This window comes from Sphaeramia orbicularis, chromosome 21 (genome assembly GCF_902148855.1).
Source record: "Sphaeramia orbicularis chromosome 21, fSphaOr1.1, whole genome shotgun sequence".
NCBI lineage: Eukaryota > Metazoa > Chordata > Actinopteri > Kurtiformes > Apogonidae > Sphaeramia > Sphaeramia orbicularis.
Genome location: NC_043977.1, coordinates 20,091,065 through 20,118,514, shown reverse-complemented (window position 1 = coordinate 20,118,514; position 27,450 = coordinate 20,091,065). Strand labels below are relative to the sequence as shown.

The 27,450-nt window shown below is 38.6% G+C and overlaps 2 protein-coding genes across 2 annotated transcripts; one reads left to right on the top strand and one right to left on the bottom strand.

The window, feature by feature from the left end:
- The first annotated feature begins 391 nt into the window (after nt 1-391).
- nme9 (NME/NM23 family member 9) lies at nt 392-11,206 on the top strand. Its single transcript, XM_030125358.1, has 17 exons — nt 392-571; nt 665-722; nt 3,308-3,411; nt 3,493-3,564; nt 3,856-3,972; nt 4,326-4,413; nt 4,534-4,616; nt 4,710-4,802; nt 5,402-5,553; nt 5,880-6,076; nt 6,280-6,424; nt 6,899-7,006; nt 7,557-7,708; nt 7,814-7,958; nt 9,323-9,585; nt 9,738-9,818; nt 11,076-11,206. The coding sequence occupies exons 1-17, from the start codon at nt 539-541 to the stop codon at nt 11,138-11,140; spliced, it is 1,956 nt and encodes a 651-aa protein (XP_029981218.1). The 5' UTR covers nt 392-538; the 3' UTR covers nt 11,141-11,206.
- Nucleotides 11,207-11,354: 148 nt separating this feature from the next.
- On the bottom strand, nt 11,355-25,737 carry smarcal1 (SWI/SNF related, matrix associated, actin dependent regulator of chromatin, subfamily a-like 1). Its single transcript, XM_030125357.1, has 17 exons — nt 24,941-25,737; nt 24,502-24,856; nt 23,559-23,609; nt 23,188-23,448; nt 23,044-23,094; nt 22,755-22,938; nt 22,423-22,573; nt 21,653-21,817; nt 21,447-21,512; nt 20,870-21,010; nt 18,026-18,244; nt 16,832-16,902; nt 16,576-16,678; nt 15,492-15,674; nt 13,113-13,213; nt 12,857-12,953; nt 11,355-11,726 (listed from the first exon to the last, which is right to left on the bottom strand). The coding sequence occupies exons 1-17, from the start codon at nt 25,298-25,300 to the stop codon at nt 11,535-11,537; spliced, it is 2,751 nt and encodes a 916-aa protein (XP_029981217.1). The 5' UTR covers nt 25,301-25,737; the 3' UTR covers nt 11,355-11,534.
- Between the last annotated feature and the right edge of the window lie 1,713 nt (nt 25,738-27,450).

The following is a 27,450-nucleotide window of genomic DNA, read 5'->3' as shown; positions in this document are numbered from 1 at the left end:
TACAATTTAACATCTATAAAAAATAAATAAATAAATAAAAATTAAAAAAAAAAAAAAAAAAAAAAAAATAATAATAATAATAATAATAATAATAATAATAATAATAATAAATAAATAAAACGGATAGTGTTAAGATACGCGTAGTGTACGGGATTTTAGGCTGTAACAGCGCTGCCTGAAGGCTTCATAGTGAAAAGCTGTGAGCTGCTAGATACGTTCTAGTTCTGAGAAAGAAAAAAAAAAACAAAAAACAGCAACAGAACTGTAGTAATTTATAAAAGATGTGACCTACTCTGGCATTTACTAACGCTAATATTTTAATGTCATGAAATTGCTTTCATTAAACGAGAGATAAACCGGAAATTGAAGCGCCGTTGCTAGGTAACCATGCGTCCAAACATGCGCGAGCTGAGTCTGAGAACTCGGCAGACACGTTAGCAAACGTAAAATTAGCATTTTAGCTCGCATATGAAATTTAATATCACCTGTCGCTTTGCATAACAGTTAAATATATCTAGTTACTTAATTTGTCTCTCAAATGGCAGGCAAGAAGAAGGAGGCCAGCCTGCAGGTTTGGGAAAACACAAGCTTATTTCTACGACATGACTAGCCCTCCTCTACTTCTCTTCATACCTTTACATAAATCTTGTGTTTTTATGTCTAGACGTCTGTCACGAACCAAGAACAATGGGAGGAGATGCTCGCAACTAAAGGTTTAACGGGTAAGAGTAGAAGTAGTGTACGACTTGGTACAACTTACACCAACTCACAACTGAATACTTATGTGTCAGTACTAAGCATCGCTGTCCAACACTGAGTTCAAATTTGTAGATGAGAGGAGACTGAGGATAAGCTCCGTCAGTCCAACCATAATCTATAGTATACTGCTGCCCCTCCGTGTTCACAGGGATAATTGCAGACTTGCTCTGTCTAAATTCAATTCAAACAATATTGCTAAAAAATTTAGGAATGGTATCATTTTAAAATGACTTAAGAAAATAATACTAATACTATTCTGAATAATGTGACTTGTTGAGCAATGTATCTTAAAAGGATGTGTGTCATTCAGTGATGTTACATGTTCATCAGTTTGTAATGTGCAGTCACATATTGTGCAGTTAAGTTTAAACACTCACTGGCCACTTATTCAACTGCGGGCTCATGCAGATATCTAATAGGTCAATGACATGCCAAAATCTCAGTGCATTTAGGTATGTAAACACGGTTAAGACTATCTGTTGAAGTTCAGATTGAGCATCAGAATGGGGAAGAAAAGTAGCATTGTTGTTGTCGCTGAATGGGCTGGTCTGAGTATTTCAAAAACCTCTGACCTGCTAGGATTTTGATGCACAACCAATCCTGGGTGTCTGAAAAAGAGAGAAGATCCAATGAGCAGTATTTCACTGGGAGACAATTCTTTAATGATGCCAGAGGAGAATGGTCAGACTGGTTCGAGCTGATAGAAAAGTAACTGAAATAACCATTGGTTACAACCAAGGTATGCAGAAGAGTATCACTAAATACACATGTTGAACCTTGAAGCAGATTGGCTACGGCAACAAAACACAACACCAGGAGCCATCCGTGTCAGCTAAGAATGATAAGCTGACAATATAGTGCATCTGCAAAGTGCTACACTCCTTTTTTTTTTTTTCTTGTGTTACAGCCTTATGACAAATAGATTAAATTTTTTTTTTTTACCTCAAAATTCTACACACAATTACTCATAGTGAAAAAAAAATTGTTTAAAACTATGCAAATTTATTAAAGATAAAACACAAAAATATAACATGTAGATAAGTATTCACAGCATTTGCCATGACACTCAAAATTGAACACCGGTGCACCCTGTTTCCACTCATCATGCTTCAGATGTTTTCACAGTTTGATTGGAGACCACCTGTGGTAAATTCAGTTGACTTGACTTGATTTGGAAAGGTACACACCTGCCTATATAAGGTCTGACAGTTGAAGGTGCATGTCAGAGCACAAACTAAGCCATAAAGTCCAATAAATTGTCTGTAGACCTCTTGAGACAGGAGTGAATAGAGGCACAGATCTGGGGAAAGGTACAGAAAAAGTTCTGCAGCATTGAAGGTCCCAGTGAACACACTGGCCTCTGTCATCTGTAAATAGAAGTTTGGAAACACTAGGACTCTTCGTAGAGCTGGATGCCAGTGTGAGTGATGGTCTGCTGAAACAAAGGTTGAACTCTCTGACCTGAATGACAAGTGTCATTTCTGGGGGAATTCATGCAGCACTCTTCACCTGCCTAATACCATCGTTACAGTGAAGCATGGTGGTGGCAGCATCAGGCTGTGGAGATGTTTTTAACTAGAACTGGGAGACTAGTCAGGGTCAAGGGAAACAACATGAAAGCGGTGATGCACATAGACTTCCTTGATGATAACCTGCTCCAGAGCACTCTGGACCTCTGACTGGGGCGAAGATTCATCTTTGAACAGGACAACGACCCTAAACACACAGCCAAGATAACATAGCAGTGATTTCAGGAACACTATGAATGTCCTTGAGTGGCCAAGCCAGAACCCACACTTGAACCTGATTGAACATCTCTGGAGAGATCTGAAAGTGGCTGTGCACCAACACCCATCCAAACTGATGGAGCTGGAGAGATTCTGCAAGGAAGAATGGGAGAAACTGCCTAAAAATAGGTGTGCCATCATAGTATCATACTCAAACAGACTTGAGGCTGTAATTGCTGCCAAAGATGCATCAACAACGTCTAGAGCAAATACTGTGTGTGTATATGTTATGTTTTTATTTTTAATAAATTTGATGAAATGATTTTAATCTCTTTTGGAATAAGGTTGTAACCCAAGAAAATGTAAAAGCGTAGTGCTGTGAATACTTTTTGGATGCACTGTACAATTCGCAAGGTCTCACCAAATTCAGATGGAATATCAGAAGAATGTGGTCTGACTGGTCTCAATTTCTGCTAAGACATTTAGATGGTAGGGTCAGAGTTTGGTGTAAACATCATGAAAGGATGAATACATTATCTGAATAAGTTCAGTGTACTCAAATATACACAAATGTCACGCTACATGTCAGTATGGATCAAAACCTCTCAGAAACTTTGCCAACACTTTGCCTTAATTCTTCATGGAATAGAGTCAGCAGTTATACAGCCAAAGGCAAAAGTCTAACCTGGTATGAGCAGGGTGCATTTTATGGCCAGTGAGTGTATGTTTGGGATTAATTCATCACATTTCTTACAGCATTCTATTCTTGTATCTTTAATTAGAGGAAGTGCATCTTTCCATCTATTTCTTTTTCTCTCTAGTTGTGGATGTATACCAACAGTGGTGTGGTCCCTGTCGAGCTGTGGTTAGTCTTCTACGAAAAATAAAGAATGAACTTGGCGATGACCTTTTGCATTTTGCCACAGTAAGTCCAGACTTTAAATGCAAAGAAAGCAGCTTGCAAATGTGGCAGTGGCTAAATTGTGTTTGTATCTATGTTTTGCAGGCTGAGGCAGACAACATTGATACTCTGGAGAAGTATCGAGGGAAATGTGAGCCCACCTTCTTGTTTTATGGGGTGAGTGTTTGTGTTGTGTGTACTTGTCAGTACAGTGGGTATGTTATGTATTTATAGACCACGAGGCCTGTCTGTTTTTGCCTTAGTGTCCTTTTTCTAAATGTGTTCTTTCTATATTTATTTCTGTATGTGTTCTTTTCATATTTTTTTATCTCTGACTTTGTCACCCGCATTATTATTGTTGGCAATGTGCTCCATCATGTGCCTGTAACCCTTTTTGCTTCTTTGGGTATCTGCAGCCAGGCACTGCTGTATGTCACTGTTAAATGTAATTTTGAATTAAATGGACAGGGTGGGGAGCTGGTGGCTGTGCTGCGAGGGGCCAACGCTCCTCTGCTTCAGAGGATAATCGTGGATGAACTGGCCAAGGAGAAGATGGTCCTAGAGCAAGGTGGTGAACGCAAAGTGGTGAGCACTTAAATGAAAATACAGACACGTCTACATAAAGGTACCCTTTCATACTCATTAATTCCTAGACTGAAATGATTTGATGATTAATTAGTTGTTTCTCTGTGTTAATAAACTGGACATGTTTGGATTTTAGACCAGACAAAGCAAACAATTTCCATAAATCAGATTGGATTTTATGTGATGGGCATCTTTCGCAGTTTTTAAATATTTTATACACTCATTAACTGATAATGAAATGAATACGAGCACAGTTCACTCAAGTTTGCTCATATGCACCCCGATATATAGACTACATACAGAGTATAGACTCACTGTTTGTGTTTGGTATCTTTTTTCTTTGTCACTGCCAGATTAAAGATGACAGTCCGCTGGATGAAGAAAGGAAAGAGGAGGAGGAGGCTGCGATACAGCAGTCAGAAAATGAAGAAAGCTTAATTGGTACTATTTGAAACAATAGAAACACAACTTTTGTCACTGCTATTATTCCTTCACCATATCATTTTACATGTTGTCTTCTGCATTACTGATCCTTGCTCAAGCTGCTTTCTTCTCATGTAGTTCCTGCCAGTAAATCCTACACAGTTGCCATCATCAAACCAGATGCTGTTGCTCATGGCAAGGCAAATGAGATCATTATGAAGGTACACAGAGACTAACACTGCATACAGTCTAACACTGTCTCAAGCCTTTTTGCTGACATTAATTAATTATACTGACATTCCTCCCCTGGCTAGATTCAAGATGCTGGGTTTGAGATCCTGGCCCATGAGGAACGCACACTGACCGAGGCTGAGGCGCGAGATTTTTACCAGCACAAAGCAGCAGAGGTAAGGCACAGGAAAGGATGGAATAAATGAGAGTACAAAACAGCACACACTCCACAGCACAGACATACCAAGAAGATACGTTTGACATTTGCACAGACTGGCGTGTTAGTCCAACGAAAGAAAACTGGATGTTTTGTGAGGTTAGTCTGAGCAATTGACTTTCCAAAAGACATCCTAGCAGGAGAGCAGTCACAGCCAGTGCAAAAATCATTTCAGTTAGTTTGCAATACATCACACATCCATCTGCATTTCTGCACGGGGCTCAAAATAGAGCTGCTGTGTAAGCACCTTTTTTTTTGCTTATCATGCTGTTTGTGATGAGAGTAAATGATTAGAATTCAGAAATATGTGAGAAAAGGTGTCCAGGTGAAGCAGTTATGTTAATTCTGTAAATAAAACATACACAGCAAAATGTTTATTTAATCTGCCTTTTAAAATGATTCCAAGTGGATTTCTTTTTCTCAGTTTGTGAGTGCAGCCTGATCGAGAAGAATGTGGTTTTATTGATGACTGGAACTGATTTGACATAAGAGGTTTTACCTGTTCATCAGATCAACATGTCTGCTCCTCTGTGTGTCTGTGTGTGTGTGTAATGGTAGGCTTGCTTCGAGGACTTGGTGCAGTTTATGTCCAGTGGTCCCTCCCATATTCTGGTACTCTCTCAGGTTGACTCGGCCAACATTGTACCAGCATGGCGTGAGTTCATTGGCCCGGTGGACTTAGAAGAAGCCAGGAGAGAGAAGCCAGAGAGGTTAGTCACTGGAAATTGTTCATATGCCCCATTCAGAGTGATGATGTTACCATCAGCTATATTGAGAAAACTGTAGATACCATATGATGGAAATAACATCTGTATGGGTGAATTTGTTAAGATTTATATTTGTACAGACACCTATTTTTGTACGACTGATTGCAACAGTGTGAAACAATCTCAGTCCAAAGTCTGGAAAAAGCGGATGAACAGCATATTCCCGCCTGCTCTGTCAGACACACCCAAACATTATGCTTCTTTCTCGTTGAGCACCAGCCGAGCAACCATCTGCTCTCCTCTCCTTTCTCCCCCCTGGCTTCCTGCAGCTTGCGGGCACAATACGGCACGCAGACACTGTTCAACGCAGTGCACGGTAGTGAGGACAGAGACCAGGCCAGCAGGGAGCTTGCCTTTTTCTTCCCCAACTTTAGGACGGCCTCAGTAACAGAGCAGGATGGGGAGGAAGATCGTGTGGAGAGGACACTGGCTCTCATCCGTCCTGACGTTGCCAGAGAGAACAGAGGTGGGGTTTGTGCCAAATAGGCACAAGTACAGACGTGTGTATGCACAGAAACACATGCAAAGATGGTCTATATAAACATAGTTATCAGTATATGATAAGAGCTTGTAGCTGACTACAGAGTGTAATACTATACATGAGCCTATCGTACTTTCATTCTGTATCAACTACTGTGAAGCACATATGCCTTATATGTGGTTCTGCAGAAAAGATCCTGGCTCATATCCACAAATCAGGCTTCACAGTGGCCCTTCAAAGAGAGGTGATGTTAACAGAGGAGCAGGTGAGACAGTTTTACATCCAACATGTTGAGGAGGACTATTTCCCTGCACTGCTTCGGAGCATGACCAGGTGACTCGCATATCCTTTAAAACTGTGGGAATCCAACACAAGCCAGTTCATAATAATTCTATCTTAATTGTGAGAGGAGCAACTTTGCCCATAAATGAATGACCATTCTTAGTGCATTTTCATAATATTTGTGTTATTAATTTTATCTTTTACAGGTAAACTACCTATTACTGTCCAACTTCCTTTTATGCATGCGTTACTGAAAACACCAAGTTAAATACCTTAATGCTTTTCTCTGATTTTCTTATGTTTTCATGTCATCATTATGAGTATTTATTTTATTTTCATCACTGAATAACATAAATTATGTTCATGTAGCTGAACAACAGGCTCTTGTTTTGGGCTGATTTTGTTCTATTTTTTACATATAAGTATATATGCTTGAAATGCAACTTTATTTGCAGACATTAAAAACAAAATCCCTGTCTTTGGCGAAGAAGTCTTTAAGGAACTTCAATGTGCCTATATTCACAGTGGACCTGTTCTAGCTCTGGCCCTGGTTAGAAATGGAGCTGTTCAACACTGGAGGAACATCCTCGGTCCAGCTGATGTTAATAAAGCCAAAGAGGAGAGTCCTGAATGGTGAGTCATCTGGTTCTTCTGATTCACGCACTGATGTATGTCCTTAGAAGTCACTGTGGTGTGATTAATAATGTAAAAGCTTTACAGTTTTCATTTAATTCCTGAGTATAATTCCACTGCTTATCAGTCTATCAGCTTGTTCTGAAGAATTCTGACTCTTCCTTTTAAATTTGTCGGGTTTTGCAGGTGAATAAAGGCTACATGTATGAGATTTCATTTTGCACTGATATTTTTCATTCACAAATGAAGAAACCTACTTGATAACAGCTTGATTTCCAACAGAAGTGCAACCTTTTGAAAAGTCTTTTAGCTTCTCTTTGCTTGAATTTCTCATTGATTACCCCAGTTCCTGAGATTTCTTGAATGTGGGAAATTACTAACATAGGAGGAAGTAATCTCGGTAGACCAGTGCCAAAATGAAGAAAAGTACAGTAATTTTGACACCACTTCACCTGGGAATTATTTTTGGAAACCATGAGCTGCAAGATTTGAGTGGTACCTAATAGTCAATCTGTACTTGTAATGCTGATGCCTGTATCCTTCACCACAGTCTAAGGGCCCAGTTTTCTGTGGAGAATGAGTCAATCAACCAGCTCCATGGCAGCGCAAGCCATGAAGAGGCAGAACAAGAGATCAACTTCTTCTTCCCAATAGAGCATACGCTGGCAGTGATTAAACCTGACGCCATGGAGAGGCACAAAGGTTCCCACTGATCATATGGAGTACATAGAGTTTTACATATACTGAACATGTAATATCAGTATCTTTACATTCCTCTTATTTCCTCTGCTCTGTTCGTCCTAGCAGAGGAGATTTTGGATGAGATCCGTGGGAGTGGGTTCTCTGTAACACGACTCAAGGAAACAGTTCTGTCAAAGGAGATGGCGGAGGAGTTTTACAAAGAGCACAAGGAGAAGCCTTTTTTCAGCCAGCTGGTGGAATTCATGAGTCGGTTAGTTCATCCCCCACAGGACACGGCCACAGCAGCAAGGCAAAGTGACTACACCATAACTACACTTACCCTAATTTCTCTTGCCGCAGAAAGTTGTAATAGCACTAGTAACGGTAATAGTTTAGAATCAAGACAGCCTCAGGCGAGTGGTTAATACAATAAGTCCATCTCAATTTCTTTCCTTGTTCCACTGCACATCTAAACTTTAGGATTTCCTTCCGCTCCGATTGGCCCCTTCACATTCACTGTTACACAACTACTCTGATACAGTGAGCACAAAGATGGGTGCTGCTGAACATTTAGGCCTGAGAAACTACCTTGGCTGCCACTTAGTACCATTTCGTGTTTTAGCTACAGTTGTGTGTTTGTTTTGACCATCGCATACAGTAGTGATTTGAATTCACTCAGGATTGGCAGTTTATTCAAAGTCAGCTGAGTCTGGATTAAAACTAGGATGAATATGGTATGCATGTTGGTAGAAAAATGACCGTGTCCCAGTTGTGTTCTAATTACTGATTAGTCTCACATAAGTGGCCTAATTTGTTATGATCTTTGTATGTCTTGTAGTTTAATTGTTCTCTGTATCAAGAAGATATTTCCTTTCAAGATGTCATCCTGTGTGTGAACTGCAATTGATATTGTGTGTCTAATGCATGCAGTAAGTAGCAGACATAGCAAGTTTTGGGTATAAAACTGTCTTCCTTTTGGACAGTCGGCAACTTTTGTGGGAATTTAAGACCAAAAACCACCACTCAAGTGAAATCTTTTTAACCCTTGTGTGGTGTTCATATTTTTGTTATTCAGCCAGTGCTCGTGGGTGTGGTAGACCCGTTGCATTTGTGGGGTTTTAATTCAACATCAAACAATTTTATGTGAAAATACTCAACAGACGTTTACTTCATCCAAATTAAAAACAATATAAAAAGTATATATGTTTAATATATGCCTCTTGCCTTTGCTAGATCACATTTATGAATTAAAGTACCCCTTGTCTTTAGTTTTTTAAAATGTAATATAATCAAAATATGAGAGGAAAAACTAATTAAAAAATAATTACTCATCATTTTTCTTTTAATAAAAAATGAAAACGGGTCCCACAGACCCAAACACCACACAAGGGTTAAGTCTCGATTGTAATTTAAACAGTAACGCTGAACAAAAAAGATAAGAAAACAGTCCCTGCATGTTTTAAGGTGGTTTAATATAATATACAGGAAGTTTACTAGCAAGGGATGGGGTAAAAGTTCACATCAGTTGTCACTTAATGTCATGCATCTTTACAGTTACACTTCAGAAATGAGCAAAATCACACATGCACTAAACTAAACTGTACTTCCATTCTTTTCTGTCACTGCTTGTTCCAGAGGGCCCTGTATGATGCTTGTCCTTACCAAGGAAAATGCAGTGGAGGAGTGGAGAGCCATGATGGGCCCCACAGACCCTGACAAAGCCAAGGTGACGTCTCCGAACTCTCTGAGGGCTCGCTTCGCCACCGACATCCTCCTCAACTCAGTTCACGGCTCCTCCAATGAGCAGCATGCAGAGGAGAAGATCCGCTTTATCTTCGGTGACATCTGCTCAGAACCAGGGCTCAGCGGTGATGAAGAGACTGACATAACCAATTTAGGTAAATATATGATGTGTAAGGCTGTCATTTTCCATTATGGCATCAGCTTTCACATAAATAATGTCTTGTGTTGTGGCATTATTTTGTTTTTAAACATTTCATTCAGTTAAATTATTTCACAGTTGGAATGAATTTCTACTTTCAATGTCTAACATTTCTTTCAGCAAAAGAGCAAAGCATGTCTGCCGATGAAAATACAGGAATGTCAAGCTCTCTAACAGAATATGAAGAAGGTATGTGATAAAAGTCAGTAATTTAATGCTTTGATTTCCTCCTGATAAAGGTGAGTTAGATGCTTCAAATTTTGTATTTATGTATAAAACAGACCACAATGAGCAGAAAAAGGCCTCTCTAATAGGTTTTATTCATGTAGCGTGAGCCTTTACATCCCAGATTCAGCCTGATCTTCAGTCTGTGAAGCGTTCTCTTGGGAACTTGAGCATGTTCTGAAATAGGAAGGGCCTAGACTATTAGAGCTGGGCAATATATCAAATTAATTTGATTAATCAAGTGAAAGAATGGCCAAATTATGAAATCATGGTTTACGCTTCCTCTGGAGAGTAGGGCTGCACAGTTCAGAGGAAATCATAATGTATTTATTATGGACAATTTTGGGATTTTCTATTTTAGTCTGCTTGCTTGATTGGCTAACAAAATGCTGACTAGTGATCATTTAGAAATGTGTCCTACTCAAAAATACAAATGTAAATTTGAATAATAAATAAACCTGGAAAGTAAACACAGCATTCGTTTTGCATTTTTTGCCCAGTACCAAATGCACAATGAAACTGTAAATTGCCGCTTTTCGTAATGATGTAAAATGTGGGCTCACTTCAGCTCTACTAGAGACCCATCTTTCTCAACAAAGATTCCAGTTTGTCGCAAGGGCTGCATTGTGCATGTTTCTCAGTGACACTTTATTTATAATTTTCTAAACAAATAGTGTGAGAGTTGCAAAGTGCCATTTTCTTACGCCTGTTAATATTGCACATAAACACACAGAAAACTATGATTTCATTTTTGCCCATCTCATACAGCTCGTGTATTCTGTACACTTAAACCAGGAAGAAAATAGACCCACAATTCTAAATATTGTCAATTCAAAGTGTCAGTGAATAAGGGGGGAGGGTGTTCTTTGTAGATTCAGAGAAAAGTGATGCCACTCATCTCCATAATGTCATGAGCAGCAGCTGTAACACTGATGCAAACTGCCCTTACAGTCTCTGGGTGCAGAGAATGAAATGCATCTAGATGAAGTCAGACCAGCTGCACTCAAAGCATTAGTGAACAATTTCAATTCAAATGTGCTATTACAAGAAGTTGTAATCTCCATTTGCTGAAGTATAAATAGGTTTCAGCAACAAAACGTTGAGCCAGTTTTAGCAATGCTGCATTACTGTCTCAACTGTTTGGTAGGTTACAGGAGCTCATTTAACGGAGCAGTTTGTTGTCTTCTAGAATGAAGCTAATAATCCTCCTTTTCTATACAGGTGACCCACATAATCTGAATCCCTACGGTCCACCAACAGAAGAGAGTGATGACCCTGACCATTAAAACCTGAATCTACACACCTGGTAGTTTCTTATTCTGTAACATTATAGGAACAACTGAATATTTATGTCATGAAATAAACAGCAGTAATATATCCAATGCTTTCCACGTTTATATATGGCAAGTCAAAAATAATACGACCACATACTGTTTTCCTCAGCTAGAGATTATTAATAATTGATTCTAAAACAGCCTGGAGTCAAGAGATTTATTTCTATCTGGTCTGGATAAGATATACATTTATTTGAGTATTATTTTACATCTTTTAAAAATAACCAAAGCTTCTGTTAAAATCAAAATAAGTGATCACATCAGTCATGATAGGCCAAAAGCTAAGAACAAACCCAGTTAGATCACACACAAACACACACTTCTGTGTTGTTGACACTGAAGTATTTCATAGACTGAAATAGTCTTTAATACTTCTTTTGCTGGGACTTTGTGCAACCATAGCATGGTGTTGGCTGGAGCTTTTATCAGGTGGTGTGTCCTCCCAGTCATTAGCAGCCTCCAATAAAACAGCCTCGTCCATGTCGTCGTCAGAAAAAGATCTCTGGAACATTTCCATGATGCTCCTCTGATTAGGGTCCTAAAGAAATCCATATAATCTGGTCTGTGACTGAGTCAACATTGACATTCTTGGTGTAGCTCTGTTCATATTAGACATTGTAATGGAGGTGTTTTGTCATTTCAAACATGTCAGCTTGCTTGAAAAAGTGGCTATTTGAGACTTCTTGCAGGTTAACAGCAAAGCTATTCAGCACTACATTAATGCATCTGAGGCTGATGATCAGGATTTTCAAACCTCTTTGCAGGGTGCTTTCTCTTTATCCAAATAAAAATTTTCTCCAGACTTTTTCAAAACTGCTATTTTTTTCTCCAAGACCATAACTTTATGTACTTTTATACATGCATGCCTACTTTTTTGGTTGACATTGTACCTGTTGTGTGTAGTAGAAAAGTTCTTTTTAATAAATGTATGAATGAATGAATGCATAATTCACAGTAAATTATGTTTTACTGACACAAATGTTTTCAAAACAAATGAAAATCACAAAAAGTGCACGGATATCACACAAACAAGTGTCACTACAATAATTCCAGTACCGAAATCATATTAAGTTTATTAGATGCTTTCCTCATGTATTTCTTATCTTACAAGATTATGTGCCTTGAGTATACTCTAAACTTTTCTCCATACTTTAAGATTTTCATGCAAAATTCCAGTCTTCTCAAGGTCTGGAAAACAGCATTTCAAAATTCCAAACTTTTTAGGACTTTCAAGGCCTGCACAAGCACCCTGTCTTTCACATATTGTGCTGAGACTTTAATGATTCCTCTGACGTGAATACAGGTCAAATTGGGTGCTGGCAAACATTTACAAAGGTTCTAATTTGCACAAGTTGAGATAACCTTCTAATCTGTTATTTTGAGGCTGTTTTGACTTGTCAAGATTGTATTGAAGACATTTTAAACCATAAAAGTGGTATTTTGTGGATCTTAAGACTTCTAAAGGGCTTACAGAAACCCTGCTGTACCAAACACCAGAAAATGTCATCCCATAGTTATGAAAATATTTCACTCTGAACAGCTAATGTCATGGTGGATCTATAGAAACGTCTGAGAAATTATCATGTATCAAGCTTACCAAATACCACAGTGGAAAACAAAGACACTATGCAGAATCACACATAGGTTACATGCACATGGAGACTTTACCTTGGAGTGGAAGCTTGAATTGACTGCATTGTCTGAGAGGTTTGACTCAGACAGACCAACCTGCTCCAAGACATTCATTTTGGCCTGGATCATTGGCCTAAACAGATAAAAAACAAGTACTATTAACAGCAGACCACACACAAACATTACACCCAGCTGTTTTAGCTTCAGCTCAATGGCTGATAGTAGTGGACGGAGGGAAACCGTTTGAATAGATACAACAATCACTGTTATCTGTCCAGTAATTGATACGTACCAAAGGTGGTCATCAGCAGTTCCCTTGGCAACCAGGTAGTGAATGTTCACATTGCAGGTCTGTCCAATGCGATGCACTCTGTCCTCTGCCTGAATGAGAACCTGCAATACAGAAAACACATCCTCAGAAAATGGCTATAAAAATAACTTTAAGTTCAGTTCCTGGGAATTGTTAGTCTGCTTGCGTTATGATTCCGTGACATCAAATCAAATGCAACACACGTCATTTCTGTATTTTGGTTCAGACGCGCTCTAAAGTATGGTTGTATTTCACCGGTAAAGACGACACTAGGGCTCATTTGCAAAAGTTGCAGAGCTCCTATTACAATGAACTGGGAAATACCTGTAACATCCAAAAACATTTAACCACAGCATCCAATTAAACTGCACCGATGGAACGTCTTTGATTTGCTTCTTAGTGAAGGTGGCGGTGACTCTGGAAGCGGAGCGTACAGTAAGGCGTCCTCTGTTGCAGGTTCTATTGATACCGTTAATGTTAGCGCCATTTTACTGTGTCAACCTGCTGTCACTATTATTTTTGAATAATCTCCATGTCCTCTGATTACACTTAGATAATGACGAGGCTCAAAAGCTGCAGCAGGTAGTTCTCACAGTTCTTTAAAGGGGTGATATTTTGCTTTTTTAAATGGAATTAAGCATTTCAAAACATTTCCCTGTGATCTACATAAACTGTAAATGCTATGGTTGGGTCTGAATTCTTCATTAATTCAACTCCACAGGTCCATCTTCAGCCCTATTTCTGAGTAATGACACCAGAAAGGTCGTTTTGAGCGCTGGCCCTTTAAATGCAAATGAGCCACTTCACACCCCACCCCCTCCAGGTTGTTGACCGTGCTTTCTGTCCTGTTCAGCTACTTGTGTACATTAATAAAACCAACAACTGAACATTTTAGGTAATCAGCTCGAAGTTTGGACATATTTTCAGTATGGACTACAACCGCTGCTGCTGATAAACAATTATGGTGTACTCTGACAAATGTTCGTCAGAAGTCTTGACCTTATATGTGCATATGTCGTGACGTAACTAGTTATAAAACATAACAAATTAAGCAGGAATTGAAATGGGTTCTAGAAATTCACTTGATTTTTGCAGGAATTAATATAAAGATAGCTTTGCAGCACCTGGAGGGTTCAAATTCAAACTTTTTGAACTGTTAGGGTCCAAATACACAAATAAATGAACCAAAGACTAATAAAAGTGGGTTTAACAAAATATGACCCATGTAACTACACCTTTCATAACCCTGTATGAGTTTTCTTCACATTGAATGCCACATGTTAGAGCATATTTGACATTAAAGAGTTAATGCAAACAAAGCCATTTGTACTACTACTACTACTAAGACTCCTGCGATGGGGCAGGTGTCCCGTCCCGGTGATCCAGTGTTTTCCATCGCTGGCGGTCTTGTGCCAGCTGCTCTGCGTCCTCCACAGTAACTCCATGTTGCTGGAGGTCGCCTGCAATGACGTCGAGCCATCGGGTGCAGGGCTTGCCTTGTGGTCATTTCCAGCCTGCGGCCTTTGGGTCAAATTGAAAAATGGCTCTTGTTGGATGGTCAGGAGGGAGGCGGAGGACATGACCGAACCAGCGGGTGCAACATTGCGCGGCCAGGCTGGATGCTTTGGGCTGGCATGTGCAGGCTTGAAGAACCTCGCTGGAAACCCGCTGGGGCCACCTGATGTTTTCAATAGTTCTGAGAGCCCTGCTATCAAAGCCATCTATTCTGGCAGCCAGAGTCTTGTTTAAGGGCCATGTTTCCGAGCCATAGAGCAGGAAAGCCATTTGTACTATAGTTTATTCCATTATCCAAAGAGAATCGACGGAGAATCAAATCGGTACATGATATTGCTAAATTCTTATGACTTCCCATCCCTATTGGTCAGACTAATTTCTGGACCAGAAGCAAGAACGTACATTCAGGACAAAGGACCTGTGTGCTTGACTAGTGCATATTTCTCTGTGGGAAACTTCAGTTTGGTTCAGCCTCCGACAAACAGCTCCACTTTATGTTTTGCCACATCACTGAATACACCTGGCTACACTTGTGGAATACGTTTGGTTGTTGGATTGGACTGAGGTCAGATCATATTCCTAGTAGTTTGTTTGTTTTGGTCCATACTAGAGTGCAAATACTGTGCTCACAACTGCCCAAATTAACTGCATAATGGCAGTTCACACACCACAGTTCAGTTAGAAGAGCGCAGGTGTGAAAAGCTGCATTACTTCTTCTATTGGGCAGGAAATCTTAAAAACACACACTATGCTAATTTGTACTGGTGGATGTTAGCTTGTCCAGGAGGCTAACACGTCTTCAACCAAATAAATCACATAGTTTTGAGAGGTCATGCCATGTGTTACCCCAGGGTTCCAGAAGAGCTCTGCGAAGATCACCAAGTCGGCTGAGTGCAGGGTGAGGCCCATGTTGGCAGCAGTGATGGACAGAACGGCCACATGGGCCTTAGTCGAGTACTGGAACTTCTCACACAGCTGCTGCCGCTCGGCCGATGGAGTTGCCCCATCGATACGAATGTAACTGACGTTCTTAGAAAGAAAAGAGGACATTTTAATTTGGTTGTTTTCCAAATATGATTCTCAAACTCACAACGTACTTGGTTTAACCCTTTGATGCATTAATTATGAAAACCTCAGTCAAGATTTTTTTTCCTAAGTGTTTTTATTCCTCTTTAGGCATGAAAAAAACAATGAGATTGAATTTCTTTTTTTTTAATTAACCTATTTTTCATGGAGTTACAAAAATGTCCACTCATTTGGACACCATGTGTTTAATTTTTGAAGCAAAGAAACATGTATTTTAAACACAATATCAGAAAGTGAAACTGAAAACTATGAAACAAAAGCATTTTTGATGCAGGTAATCTGATGTTTTCTCACCTTTTCTCATATTCTAATAATAGTTCTTACTTCATGGAGATAATATTGAAAAAAAATATATTTTGTTTTAGAAAACTGTTAATTACAGTCTAATAACAACTAGCCACTGATTTACACTCAATCATGTTACTGCAGATTGGGTTTATCAAGAAAATAAAGTTACAGTAATGGTATGAACGTCAGTGTATTGTGGAATGGTGCACAAATGTCCACTGTGTCGGCTGATATGGAACTAAAACAACAAAACCAATGAATATATAAGAGAAGAGCTGTAGAATAACTGTCCACTGTAGTGACCACTATGCATGAAAGGGTTAAATAGCCCATGTTTAGAACAAAACATAAAGCATATCATGATAAGTACTAAAGTAGCAGAAGCTGTAATAACATCACACATAACCATGCTCACCCTCCCCTTTTTACTACAGGAATGGAAATGACCTGAGAGGTGACTTGAACCCACATGAAAGAAACTGGCTGAGTGAATGGTTCAGTAAGTCAACTGGTCTGGTTTTGTGTTTTTAAAGAATTATCTGTTTTCACGACCCACCTTTTTTCCCAGTTCCCTGGTGATATGATCCAGAACTAACTTATGATGGGCAAACACCAGAAACTTCTCCCTCCCACACTCCAACATATCTGTGATGTACTCCCTGCAAAAAGCAAAGCACTAAATTAAATTAAATAACCTGACATTTACAATGGTCAGACAAAAGGTTCTGCTTCTTTTTATATTTTATCGATGCACTCATCGAGTCTAAGCTGATGTGACTTACTGATCCCCAGATTAAAGGGTTTCTACGTACATAATGGCTTGTAGCTTGGCTTCAGCGGTGTAGTTATAAAAGACGAGGAGGGCTTCCTTCTCCTCTATTTTCTGAAAAAGAGATAAGAAACCGCACAAGATAAGAACTGACAGGAGATTTTGTTTGATGACTTGATAAGACTGCCATTACTCTGAGGAGCAGTGCGATTATGCACGAACCGTCTCAGCAACTCATTCCCATCAGAGTCTAAACACACTTATAATACACTCCCAGACTTTATCCTGGGTCATTTTGAAAGTACCTCTAGTGTGTTTGAGACTTTCTCGTATGAGGGGGAACACCTGAGTTTTAGAATCCTGCATGAAAATGAATTTGACTGAGTTTGACCCCCGTCTGTCAATCTCAATCTAAGTATAACTGACATTGGTGTTTCCTACAGGGGTCTGGAGAAAGTGTGCAGTGTAGAGCTGTTCATAAAACTAATTAACAAAACAAAACAAAAATTATTTTACGGTACATCAGTATTGTAAAATTTCTTTGTCATTACTGTCACGGTGTACTTATTTATATGGCCATAAAAATCTGTTAACTGGAAGTAATCAGATAGTTGTAATATTCAGATCGGATGCATTTACATACATTTCAGAAATGTCACAAATTACAAAATCTTGGTTTAGACCTTTCAGTCCAATCTTACTTCTTTCAGAGTATGTATGTACATAGTAACTGTAGACTCAAACTTCCTATGATTGGCATCCGCTCATGTTTGACTACATCACTTCTGCTTTCTCCATTTTTTTTTTCTTTTTTTAACACATGCACAGATGTCAATAAAATAAATAAATCAGATTAACAGGTATACATGCACAAAGACATCCGAGTATTGGGGAGCAATCTAGGTGTCTTGATCCAGTTTCTCATATTCAGGTATCATCATATCATATTATGTTGTTTATATGATCACTTGAATAATCTGATAACTCCAGAAATTGGATAATAATTGGAGTTTGCATGTCAAGGGGCTCAACGTTGCAATATCTGTTCTATCTTTTCTTTTTCTTTCAATATTTTTCTGGAAAAACAAAGGAGCCGTGGCTGAAAAGGAATAAAATATCACGCCTGTGACTGGGATTTACTTTTGAGTTCTTTTCTGCAAAACTTGAAAATGCAAGATTAAGATTCTGTCTCTTCTTTTTCATTTATTTTCCTGGACTGAAACCATCCATAACTCACATTGCGGTGTCCTTTGGCCAACTCCTTCGCTGCAGCCGACAGAGCAGCTTTCGTACGAGTGTTAATGCCGTCTATGGTTATTGTCACCACCTTGCGCTGTTTAGCGGGAAGCTGGGAGAGGACGTCTGACTTGAGACGGCGCAGCATCAGACATTCCTCCAGCAGAAGTTTTAACTCTCCCAGATTCGATGAGCCTGAATAGTCCCATCCCCAGGTCATCTAATGAGGACGGGATGAAGAGAGAAACTAAGAAAAGTATGGACATGCAGGTTTGAAAAGAAAACATAAGAACAGACAAAAACAGCAACAAAAAACACAAAACTTTTCCCCATATTCAACATCATTATTAATCACAATATATCATTTGATGCCGGCATTTTAAAGAGCATCCTGGTAATGTCTGAAAGCTGAAGAAATTCATCAACAAACTTTTTAATAACATGCCAAAGCATTTTCATACTTTCCAAATAATGACAGATGTTGTAGTATTTACAGGGAGGAAAGTAAAGAGAAATATAAACTCTCCTATTTTAAACAATGATTGATTTTACATGCCGTAACACAAATAAAGGAAACTTCAAAAACCCTGCAATAATCAGTTTACTGATGTTAGGGTTCCTACAGATTTCTACAAGTTAAATTTAAGACCTTTTTAAGAATACTTAGAACAGAATTGAATGCCTGTTTCACTGCCATACTGGGAAAAATTTGTGACTCCTAGGAATTAGGAAAATGTATTTATTTACATCAGCAGATATTGAATACTATATACATACATACTGCACACAGAACTGAATGTTTCGTGGTCATTTCTCACAGAGAGCTACAAATTAGAGATAATTTGTTCCTAAGTTCAATATATATTATCGGGTTGGAACAAGTGGAACTGAATAGACTAATGTGACTGTCTTTCTAATTTGGACATTTCCCAGACACATTTAAACACAATACAGTGAACAAGTTTATGGCAAAATAACTGAAGACCTATCATATCAAATTTAATACCTTTTGAAGACTTCTTATGGTATTAAATGCAGATTTGTAAATTCAAGACTTTTAAGACTTCTTCAGACCCCGCGGGAACCCTGTGATGTGCATCATATCCCGATTTCAATTACCCGGATCCAGAATGCTGAATACACTAACTGGAATACTCCGATAGTATCCGGGATACTGTTACATTGATACAGTAGCTCATCCCATTTACTCACAGTTGTGGATTACAGTGAAGGCACAACATGACAGAAATATAAAGGAAGTGGAAATGAAAGGATCTCACTTCTGGAGTGACGGAGAAATGGAGTTTTATCTGTCGATAACAAAAAAATGAAATATACTTGGCGGATTAAATAAAAAAGCACTGGAGATGTGTTTGTTTGAAGTGTGCGGTAAAACAACCAACTATGAAATAAGTGGAAAACACAACCAAAACATGTCGATGCAGATGAACATTAAAACTGGTTACTAAACTCCACTATGACGACCCTCTGGATTAGTCATGGCTGTGTATGTTCTTCTTCCTCCTTTTTTGACATGGTAGCAGTAACAGAACAACAGCTGGAGAACATGTTTACCTGAGAATCTCATCTCCCATCTCCCAGTAGAAGTCCATTTTCTCTATAACCACATTAACTTTAATATATATAGTATTTACCAAGAACACGTTCCATGTACACTACAAACAAAAAGTTAAGGATATTTCTAATTTTTGGGCTATTTTTTCAGCTGGGATTCTGCACAGTGCTTTTTACTTTTTTGTGTGTGAATTTAATTGAAACACATTTTTTTTAATGACCAGCCATAGTTTCATTTACAAATGGCAAAAATGACAAAAAAAAAAAAAAAAAAAAAAGAAAATATAACTTAACTTTTTTTTTGTAGTGTACATTCCATTTCCTAAACATGATCAAAACCAAGACAAGTCTAATCACCCATATACAAGTGTGTATATAAACACAGGTAATGTTAGTGGCCATTTGGACATAGATTTCTCAGTTCGTAGGCTGTGTGTGACTGACTGCATCCACATGGTTTCTATTCAAAACGGTGATTTCAGTTTATGAGGAGAATGCAGAAAATGCATCCCTGTTCCTCTCTGACCCGAGACTACCTGTGCTGAATAGCTCTGTGATTTTCTAGCAAAATGGAAAATCAACCTGCATGTGGCGCTTCGTGGGTGTCTTTATTTATTTCTTCAGAGTGATAAGCTGTTAGATCTCTCCATATTGAGCAATAATGTCACAGGCCTATCACTGCAATCCTGCTTTAAGATTGTTTTATTATCCAGCCCCACCCTTGACTCTTGAAGGTTTCTGTTCTCTTTGATATTGTTTGCTTTTTTGTCATTACCATCATTCTCTGCTGGAATGAATCTTAATAAAGCCCAATCTGGAGACAAACTAGGAGACAGAACATATATTTCAGCCACAGAAAAACAATAATGTTAAAGCTCCATTCAAAAACAAAGAAAAGATTGTGATCTTCCTGACTTTTTACCAAATCTCCAGTCTTCAGTTACCAAAAGAGGCCAAATTAACACGGTACCAGCCTTCACACCAACCCGTTCCCTACCTAAGCTGACTAGAATTAATTAAGAAGACATACAGCAGTTGTAGCACTGTTTATCCTTATACAGAGGCGTACTAATTCTCCCTTAACAATTCTAATTATCCTCTTAACACTCAAATTTTCCTCTCTAGTGCATATACCAGACAACCCTGAAAGAAGTGCTGCCTGTACTATGTAAATGAAGCAGATAAACCAGAATAAATACTTAAAGTCTCCTATGTTCTCTGAGGTGTTCTGGAATAATTGCTCAATAGTATTAACCGAGGTTTAAGATACCTGTTTGGCATCACAGTAGCGGATCCCGAAGTCATGAAACCGTGGGAAGAGTGTAGGTCTGACAGCCAGAATCTGAGTGTAAAGCTCAGCGGGTCTGGACATGGCAGGGGTCCCGGACAGAAGAATCACTCTCTTTGCTGCCTAAGGATAGAAAAGCAACTCTGATCTCAATGCTGCTGAAAGAGTCTAGATGACAGAGCAAGAAATTAAAACCCAACCGACCAAAAACAGGCCGGTGTTATCAGTACTGGGCCATATCAGCAGCTGTGATACAGAAGGAGGTGCACACAATTCAGAAATCTGTATGAAAGCTTTTTACTCACTTTTCTGTTACTGCGAGTATTGAAGAAAATGATAAAGACCATTGCAGGAAAAAAATTCAATGTGACTTTTGAACATTTGTTTCTGACCTCCTTTATTTTCCTGCAAACATATCTTGATACAACAATCAAGCTGCTTCTCTGAACCTCATTTTGAGAAATAGTCTACCGAGCCGGGTAACAAAAGAAAATAAAACCTCTATGGGGTGGGTCACAAAGATAAAACTGCAAATACGTTCGATAAAATAGAAAAGTACCTTCAGCAGAGGCAAAGCTGCTTTACAACGAGCCGTTTTAATATTCTTCAGAAAGTGAGACTCATCCTGCAAAGAATGACAAAAAATATGTTTTTAGTCGCTTTAAAGATTTTGTCTAATGTATAAGCGACAAAGAGCTGCAACTGGAGGAAATGTTTAAACTGGAAAAAAACAGATCTAAGAGATCAATTAATCACATAACTGACCATAATGAGAACCTTGAAGGGATTTCCTGGCTGCTGCTGCTTTTCCGTGCGACTCAGAAGGTCATAGCTGATAATATTGACCAAACCAGCCCGCAGATTGTCTTTGGCTTTCACCACCACGTTGATGCTGTCAGGGCTCAAAGAGGGGAGCCAGCGTCTGAAGGCCTACAGATGATAAACATAAAACTCATTGGATGGAATGTCAACAACTCATTGTGTTTACCGTTGCTGTGGTTCTGTATAAAATGATCAATTGGGGTTTTTAAAAAAGGGGCCTAAATTTTTGTGACAAATACTCTCTCTCTGTTGACTGGACTTTAACTACTAAGTTACAGTGGCTGCGTTGCAAAACCTTTGGCCAAATGCACAAGACTTACGGTACAGATAAGGACCAAGCCAGACAGAGTATGTGTCCTTTAATGGGACCAAGCAAGTCTCTGCGATTCCAACCTCTGATTGGATTGCATTTGATCCAAGATATAGTGTCTTTAAAAAGTACTGCCTCTTTGATTCTCTAGAGTAGTTTACACTGTCAATCACACAAAAACCTAAAACATGACGCAGTGAAAAATATACTGTTCAAATGTAATCAGCATTTGGATGTTAAGAAATTTTAGGCTTGAAAACAATATTGCCAAGTACTGCCCATGAAACCAAAGCACTGAAAAAAGTGCTAACAGTCTTCAGGGAACTGTACTCATAAAATTTAGTGAGTTTTAGGCATAAAAACTCAGTTTTGTTAAAACTGTCTTTTTTTTTCTCTTTTTTACCTCTGCCCAGGTGAATCTTACAGAGGAAGGAGCCACCACCAACAAAGGCCATTCATCCCTGTAGAAGGCCGCTATGCAGATGGCCTGTACCGTTTTTCCTAAACCCATGTCATCAGCCAGGAGGAGTCGACCTTGTTTCGACACTGCAAAACTTGAATAAAACAAACAAAAACTAAATACACTGAAAAATGATAAGGTGTAGTCTACAACAGGGAAATTAAGTGGAAGAAAAATTATTTTAGTGAAGTTGATCAAATGCTGTATTAGGCTGATGTTTCTTCAATCATCATCTTTGGTAGTACTTGACTTTACCATAAAAAGAGTTCACCTACTTGACTCCCTCCCTCTGGAAGGGCATGAGGCTGTTGGTAAGCGACGGATCGATGCTGGAAAGGTCTGCTTCTGGGACGTCTAAAGACCTGGCTTGAGGCCCGTCGAACCTGGCAGAGAAACCCTGGACTATTGCCCTGGGCAGAGGCTCCACCTCCACTGCTGCTATCCCACTGAGAAGATCCACTGGGTATGGAAAACAAAGCATGGTAAGACAAGATGGCAGATGTAACAGGGACAAAAAGGAACACAAAAATGACTAATCTAAATGAGGAGAAGGTTTTTGCTCACTTAGTCTTTTGTAATCCTCAAGGGAAAAGCTCCACTTTCTTGTTTTCATATCTGGAATGTGATACAGCAAATAAAATATCATAAATGATTTTTATGGTGACCAAAAATGCATTAATGCTAAGGGAATCAAATATATAAATATACCATAGTTCTTTGTTGGCATTTGCTTAAATGCTGCAATGACATCCACATGGTAACCAACATCGACCTCAAACTTTGAAGGCGATATTAGGATGCACTGGCCCTGCAGAATGGCTCCAGGTTTCTGCCAGCCATTGCACAGCTTCAGCAGTGCTCCCAGTGCTGCACTGTCACGAGCTTGGCTGGTGGCTGCTTGAACATCCAGAGCCTCAAACCCCGCAAGTGGCCTCAAAGACACAGAGGCAATGGCAGCTGCGTCCTGCACTGAAACACAGGGTGAGGAGGAGACAAATGTTGCAAACTAGGCCTTTTTGCTTTCTTGGTCTCAACTATTTTGTGTGGCAAGTTCCATAATATTTCAACAATGTACATACTTAGTTGTTGATAGTCAGTCAAACTGAAGTTCCACATCTTTGTGGCAGGGTCTGAAGTGGAAAATAACATGAATATATGACAATAATAGTATAGTCATTAAAACATGAGCTGAAGATATTCAACAAGAACACATCAGAAGCAAAGTGCCAACATTTTGAAGTTCAATAATCCTATTTACAAAACTGCTGCTGGTTGAAATGACAGATTTATGTAAATAACTCCTGCTACAGAGGAAACTTGTGAAGCTTTATTTAAAGTAAACACTTTGTGCTTTGTTTGACTTTGCAGTTTGTCCTGATTACTTGAATAAGTATATTATTTTAACAGCTGGAGTGAATAATACTTATCTACTGACTACATTTAGTCTGAGCTGATGATGGAGAAACACAATCAGCTCAAGATATAGCAGTATTAAGCTGAATGAGGCAAGTTCTGACTTAGCAGAAATTTTGCCTTTAGTAACAAATTTAGAACCGATGCTGCCATTTGCGTATTCTGTTATTTACAAATAGAGCTGAGCCAGGTGATAAAACAATAATCATGTACATTGTTGAAAAATAATTTTTGAATACACTATTTTCTTATACTGGGTCTTTCACAACATCAAATCAAAATAATAACAATAAAAAAAAAAACCTGATAATATATCACCATGTGTTTTTGTCTTGTTACATCTCATGAATATTTTAAAAGAATCTTAAATTTCATTCAGGAGCTAATCTCAACATTTTGAAAGAATGACCGATTTTACATTAATAAATATTGACGTCGACTGACTGAAATTTCAAGTAAATAATAAGGTAAGTGTAGCTAATTGAGATGTGTATGTTTTTCTATCAGTTTATTCGTGCAGGTAGATGATGTTTTTATTTTAGTCACTGTCGGGGCTGATGGAGTGGAAAATAAAACTAAACACAAATTGGCTAAAAAGCAGATACTTACCAAAGTTTTTAGAAGGGATGGATTTGAATACAGAAATTAGTTCTGCATGATAACCCACTTCTACTCTGAAGCGATCCTCTGTGTGAGGTACACATTTTCCTCTTACAGCAATGGCAGGTTTTTTTGCAGGTACAGAGTTTAAAGTTGAGGAGTTGGGGGGAGGTCTTGCCAGGGGATTTGGGGAAGATTTACTAGGCTGCTTGTAGAAAGAGCCAGCATCACCTACTGAGCTGCTGGAGGGAAAGTTATTAGGTCGGAGCTGAGCCGGCTTTGCATCAAAAGTTCCTCCTGTGGGCAAGACAGGTGCACTAACATGTTGACCTTTAGCCTGAGGAAGGGCATCAATAACTTGTATCTACAAGAAAGAACAATACCAATCATTAAGAGAAAGTTATTTCCCAAAACAGTGATGGATTATATATTTGGGGTCAGATCTCACCTGTCTGGGAGATACAGAATTACAAGATGTACTCCTGATTTGGTTCTGTCTGGCAGGTATCTGTTGCGGCTCTGGGATTTTGAGTTGATTCTCAGAGCCCTGTGAAACTATTTTCTTGAAAGGTGGAACAAATGTGGGCCGTTTGGGTGCAGAAACAGGGCCTGGTGGTTCGCTGTGATGACTGAGGCTGGAAGGAGCCGCTGCAGTGCTCGGTCTGGGGGGCTGAGGTCCGCTCTTGTAGGCTGGCCTCGGTCCGTTTGTGCTGTTTGCTAATCCAAGTCTTTGGGCTCTTCTCTCTAAAGCCTTTCGCCTGTTCTCCTCAATCATTCGCTGTTGCTCTGCAGTCAGCTGATTAGACATAATGATGAAGTGTTCTGCTGCTAACGCCTGTTTGCTGCTCCAGTTATTTGCTAATTTAGGTGTCACCAGCTAAGTCCAGATCTACAGAAAACACCTTATTTTTGACTAAGGACTTACCCATCTAGACGCATATGAAGTACTTCAACAATGTACTACAATTACGTTTAGCTAAAGCTTGGATACACACTTCAGCATGTTCTGCTAACGCAGCTAATGAAGCTAACCCAGGCAGCAACAGTAAAAAACTGAAACAAAATATCGCACGAGCATCACACTGACGTTAGACATATATATGTCTTCATTCATACACGGTGTGATCGATTTAAGTGTAATCTAAGAACTCGAGATGCGATTTTACAACACGAAACGGATTAAACTCCTCAGATGCTAGTTGACAAATTGTTCTGGCTTATTCAGTCTGCCGCGCAGGAAGTGACGTAGAAAAACAAGCAGGCACGTGGAGGTGGGCGTTGTTTGAAGAGAAATCTCAGTATGTGACAGAAAAATACAGTTTTTATAGGTTACGGTGATAAAAACACATTTTCATTACAAAATTAGCAAAGGATTTATATATTGTCGCATTAATTAATTAATTAATTAATTAATTAATTAATTAATTAATTAATTAATTAATTAATTAATATAAAGTAAGAAAATAATTTCACAGATAAGTAAATTAGTTAAAACGGATTAAAGTTATTTTCTGTTTATATTTGTTTTAGTTAAGTTTAGCAAAAATTTTTGGATTTTATCTGATTTCACAGATAGTTGGGTCATTGTACAGAAACTTAAATGCTTTAAATATGTACTTTTATAAAATAAAAAAATTTAAAATTTTTTGGCATTTTTTCCCCATACCTAAAGTAACATCATTTTACAACATTTCCACTGTTGTTAATCCAGGGTATCACCTAAACTGTGTAATTTAATCTATTTGTATTCATTTTTTCTTAGAATTTCAACTAAAAGCGTGTGGTAAATCATGAGGTAAATAAAAAACATTTGTGGTAAGTGAAACAGACAGTGTTATGGATGTCTTTAGTCACAACTTAATCATGTGCCTCTCCAGATCTAGACGGTAAAGAGTAGAAAAGAAAAGAAAAGAAAAGAAAAGAAAAGAAAAGAAAAGAAAAGAAAAGATCTTTATTTTCACTGTTACAGGAACAATGAAAATCAGTTTAGCTCCTCTGTTCTGTTTAGAAGCAGATTCTTAAAGGGCAAATATATATAAGGAAGTCAAAAGTGATCATCATTGTGATTTCTCTTTCAAAATATTGTGATTTTTGTTAAATGATAACACTAGTGACAACTCCAGAGAACAAAATAAAATAAATATTGTCAAATTGTGGATTCAAACAGGGGCAATTGTTAAAATAGTATACTTTTTGTTACTGTAAATTCTGAACAGAAAAATGGATATTTCCATAGAATGAGTCAGGTATAGACACAGCTAAGTCACCTCTTTTTTGACCTGTACCTTCCATAATGGAGTTATGGTTCTTAAAACATTATTGTAATTATTAGTAAGTCACAATATAAATTTTTTTGTTGTTTTGATTTGTCTAATTCTGTTTTCTTGTTGGACTAAAATCGTCGCCTGTTTTATTTGGTTTATTTAGTCAAGCACTAGCCTATTTCTCTGTCTGTGTTGAGGCAATCACTTGCAAATAGCATCTGGCATAAGTTATTGAGGTGGTTGAAATAGAAAAGCAGCAGGACTGACAATTCTAGGTTTAATGGGTCAGTTCACTGTTGGCGGTGCTCACAGCATGGGAACTAACCTGACCACAGTCTTACATAAATTTTAACACAAAATGAACACACTTCTGTTGGCTGAGGGAACACAGCCACAGGTGATCATTACAATTATTCAGTCACTCCATGCAGCCGCCCTGACCTACAGGTAGGCAAAGTTTTCTCCCCTATATCTGTCTTTTCTGCCCAGCCCTGCTGAAATGCTCTTACCCTTCTCAAAAGCTGGCATTAGCTTTTATCAGTGGTGGAAAAATCTACTCAAGCTCTGCGCTCAGTTTTGAGGTGTACTTGTAGCCGAGTTATATAAATATTTCCATTTCTACTTCATTGCATGCACTCAGGGAAAATGTAGCCAACTTTTTATTCCACAATTTTTATCTCATATCTAGAGTGGT

Bases quoted from the DNA above. Each gene is read 5' to 3' on its own strand.
- nme9 (XM_030125358.1), top strand. From the start codon at position 539: ATGGCAGGCAAGAAGAAGGAGGCCAGCCTGCAG. The intron at 3,565-3,855 runs GTGAGTGTTTGT...TTAAATGGACAG, and splicing joins CCACCTTCTTGTTTTATGGG to GGTGGGGAGCTGGTGGCTGT. The intron at 4,617-4,709 runs GTACACAGAGAC...TCCCCTGGCTAG, and splicing joins CAAATGAGATCATTATGAAG to ATTCAAGATGCTGGGTTTGA.
- smarcal1 (XM_030125357.1), bottom strand. From the start codon at position 25,300: ATGTCTAATCAGCTGACTGCAGAGCAACAGCGAATGATTGAGGAGAAC. The intron at 13,214-15,491 runs GTAACACATGGC...TCTGTATTGCAG, and splicing joins AGCTCTTCTGGAACCCTGGG to GTTCTCATTCAGGCAGAGGA. The intron at 11,727-12,856 runs GTAAAGTCTCCA...GGATTTCTTTAG, and splicing joins ATTCAAGCTTCCACTCCAAG to GACCCTAATCAGAGGAGCAT.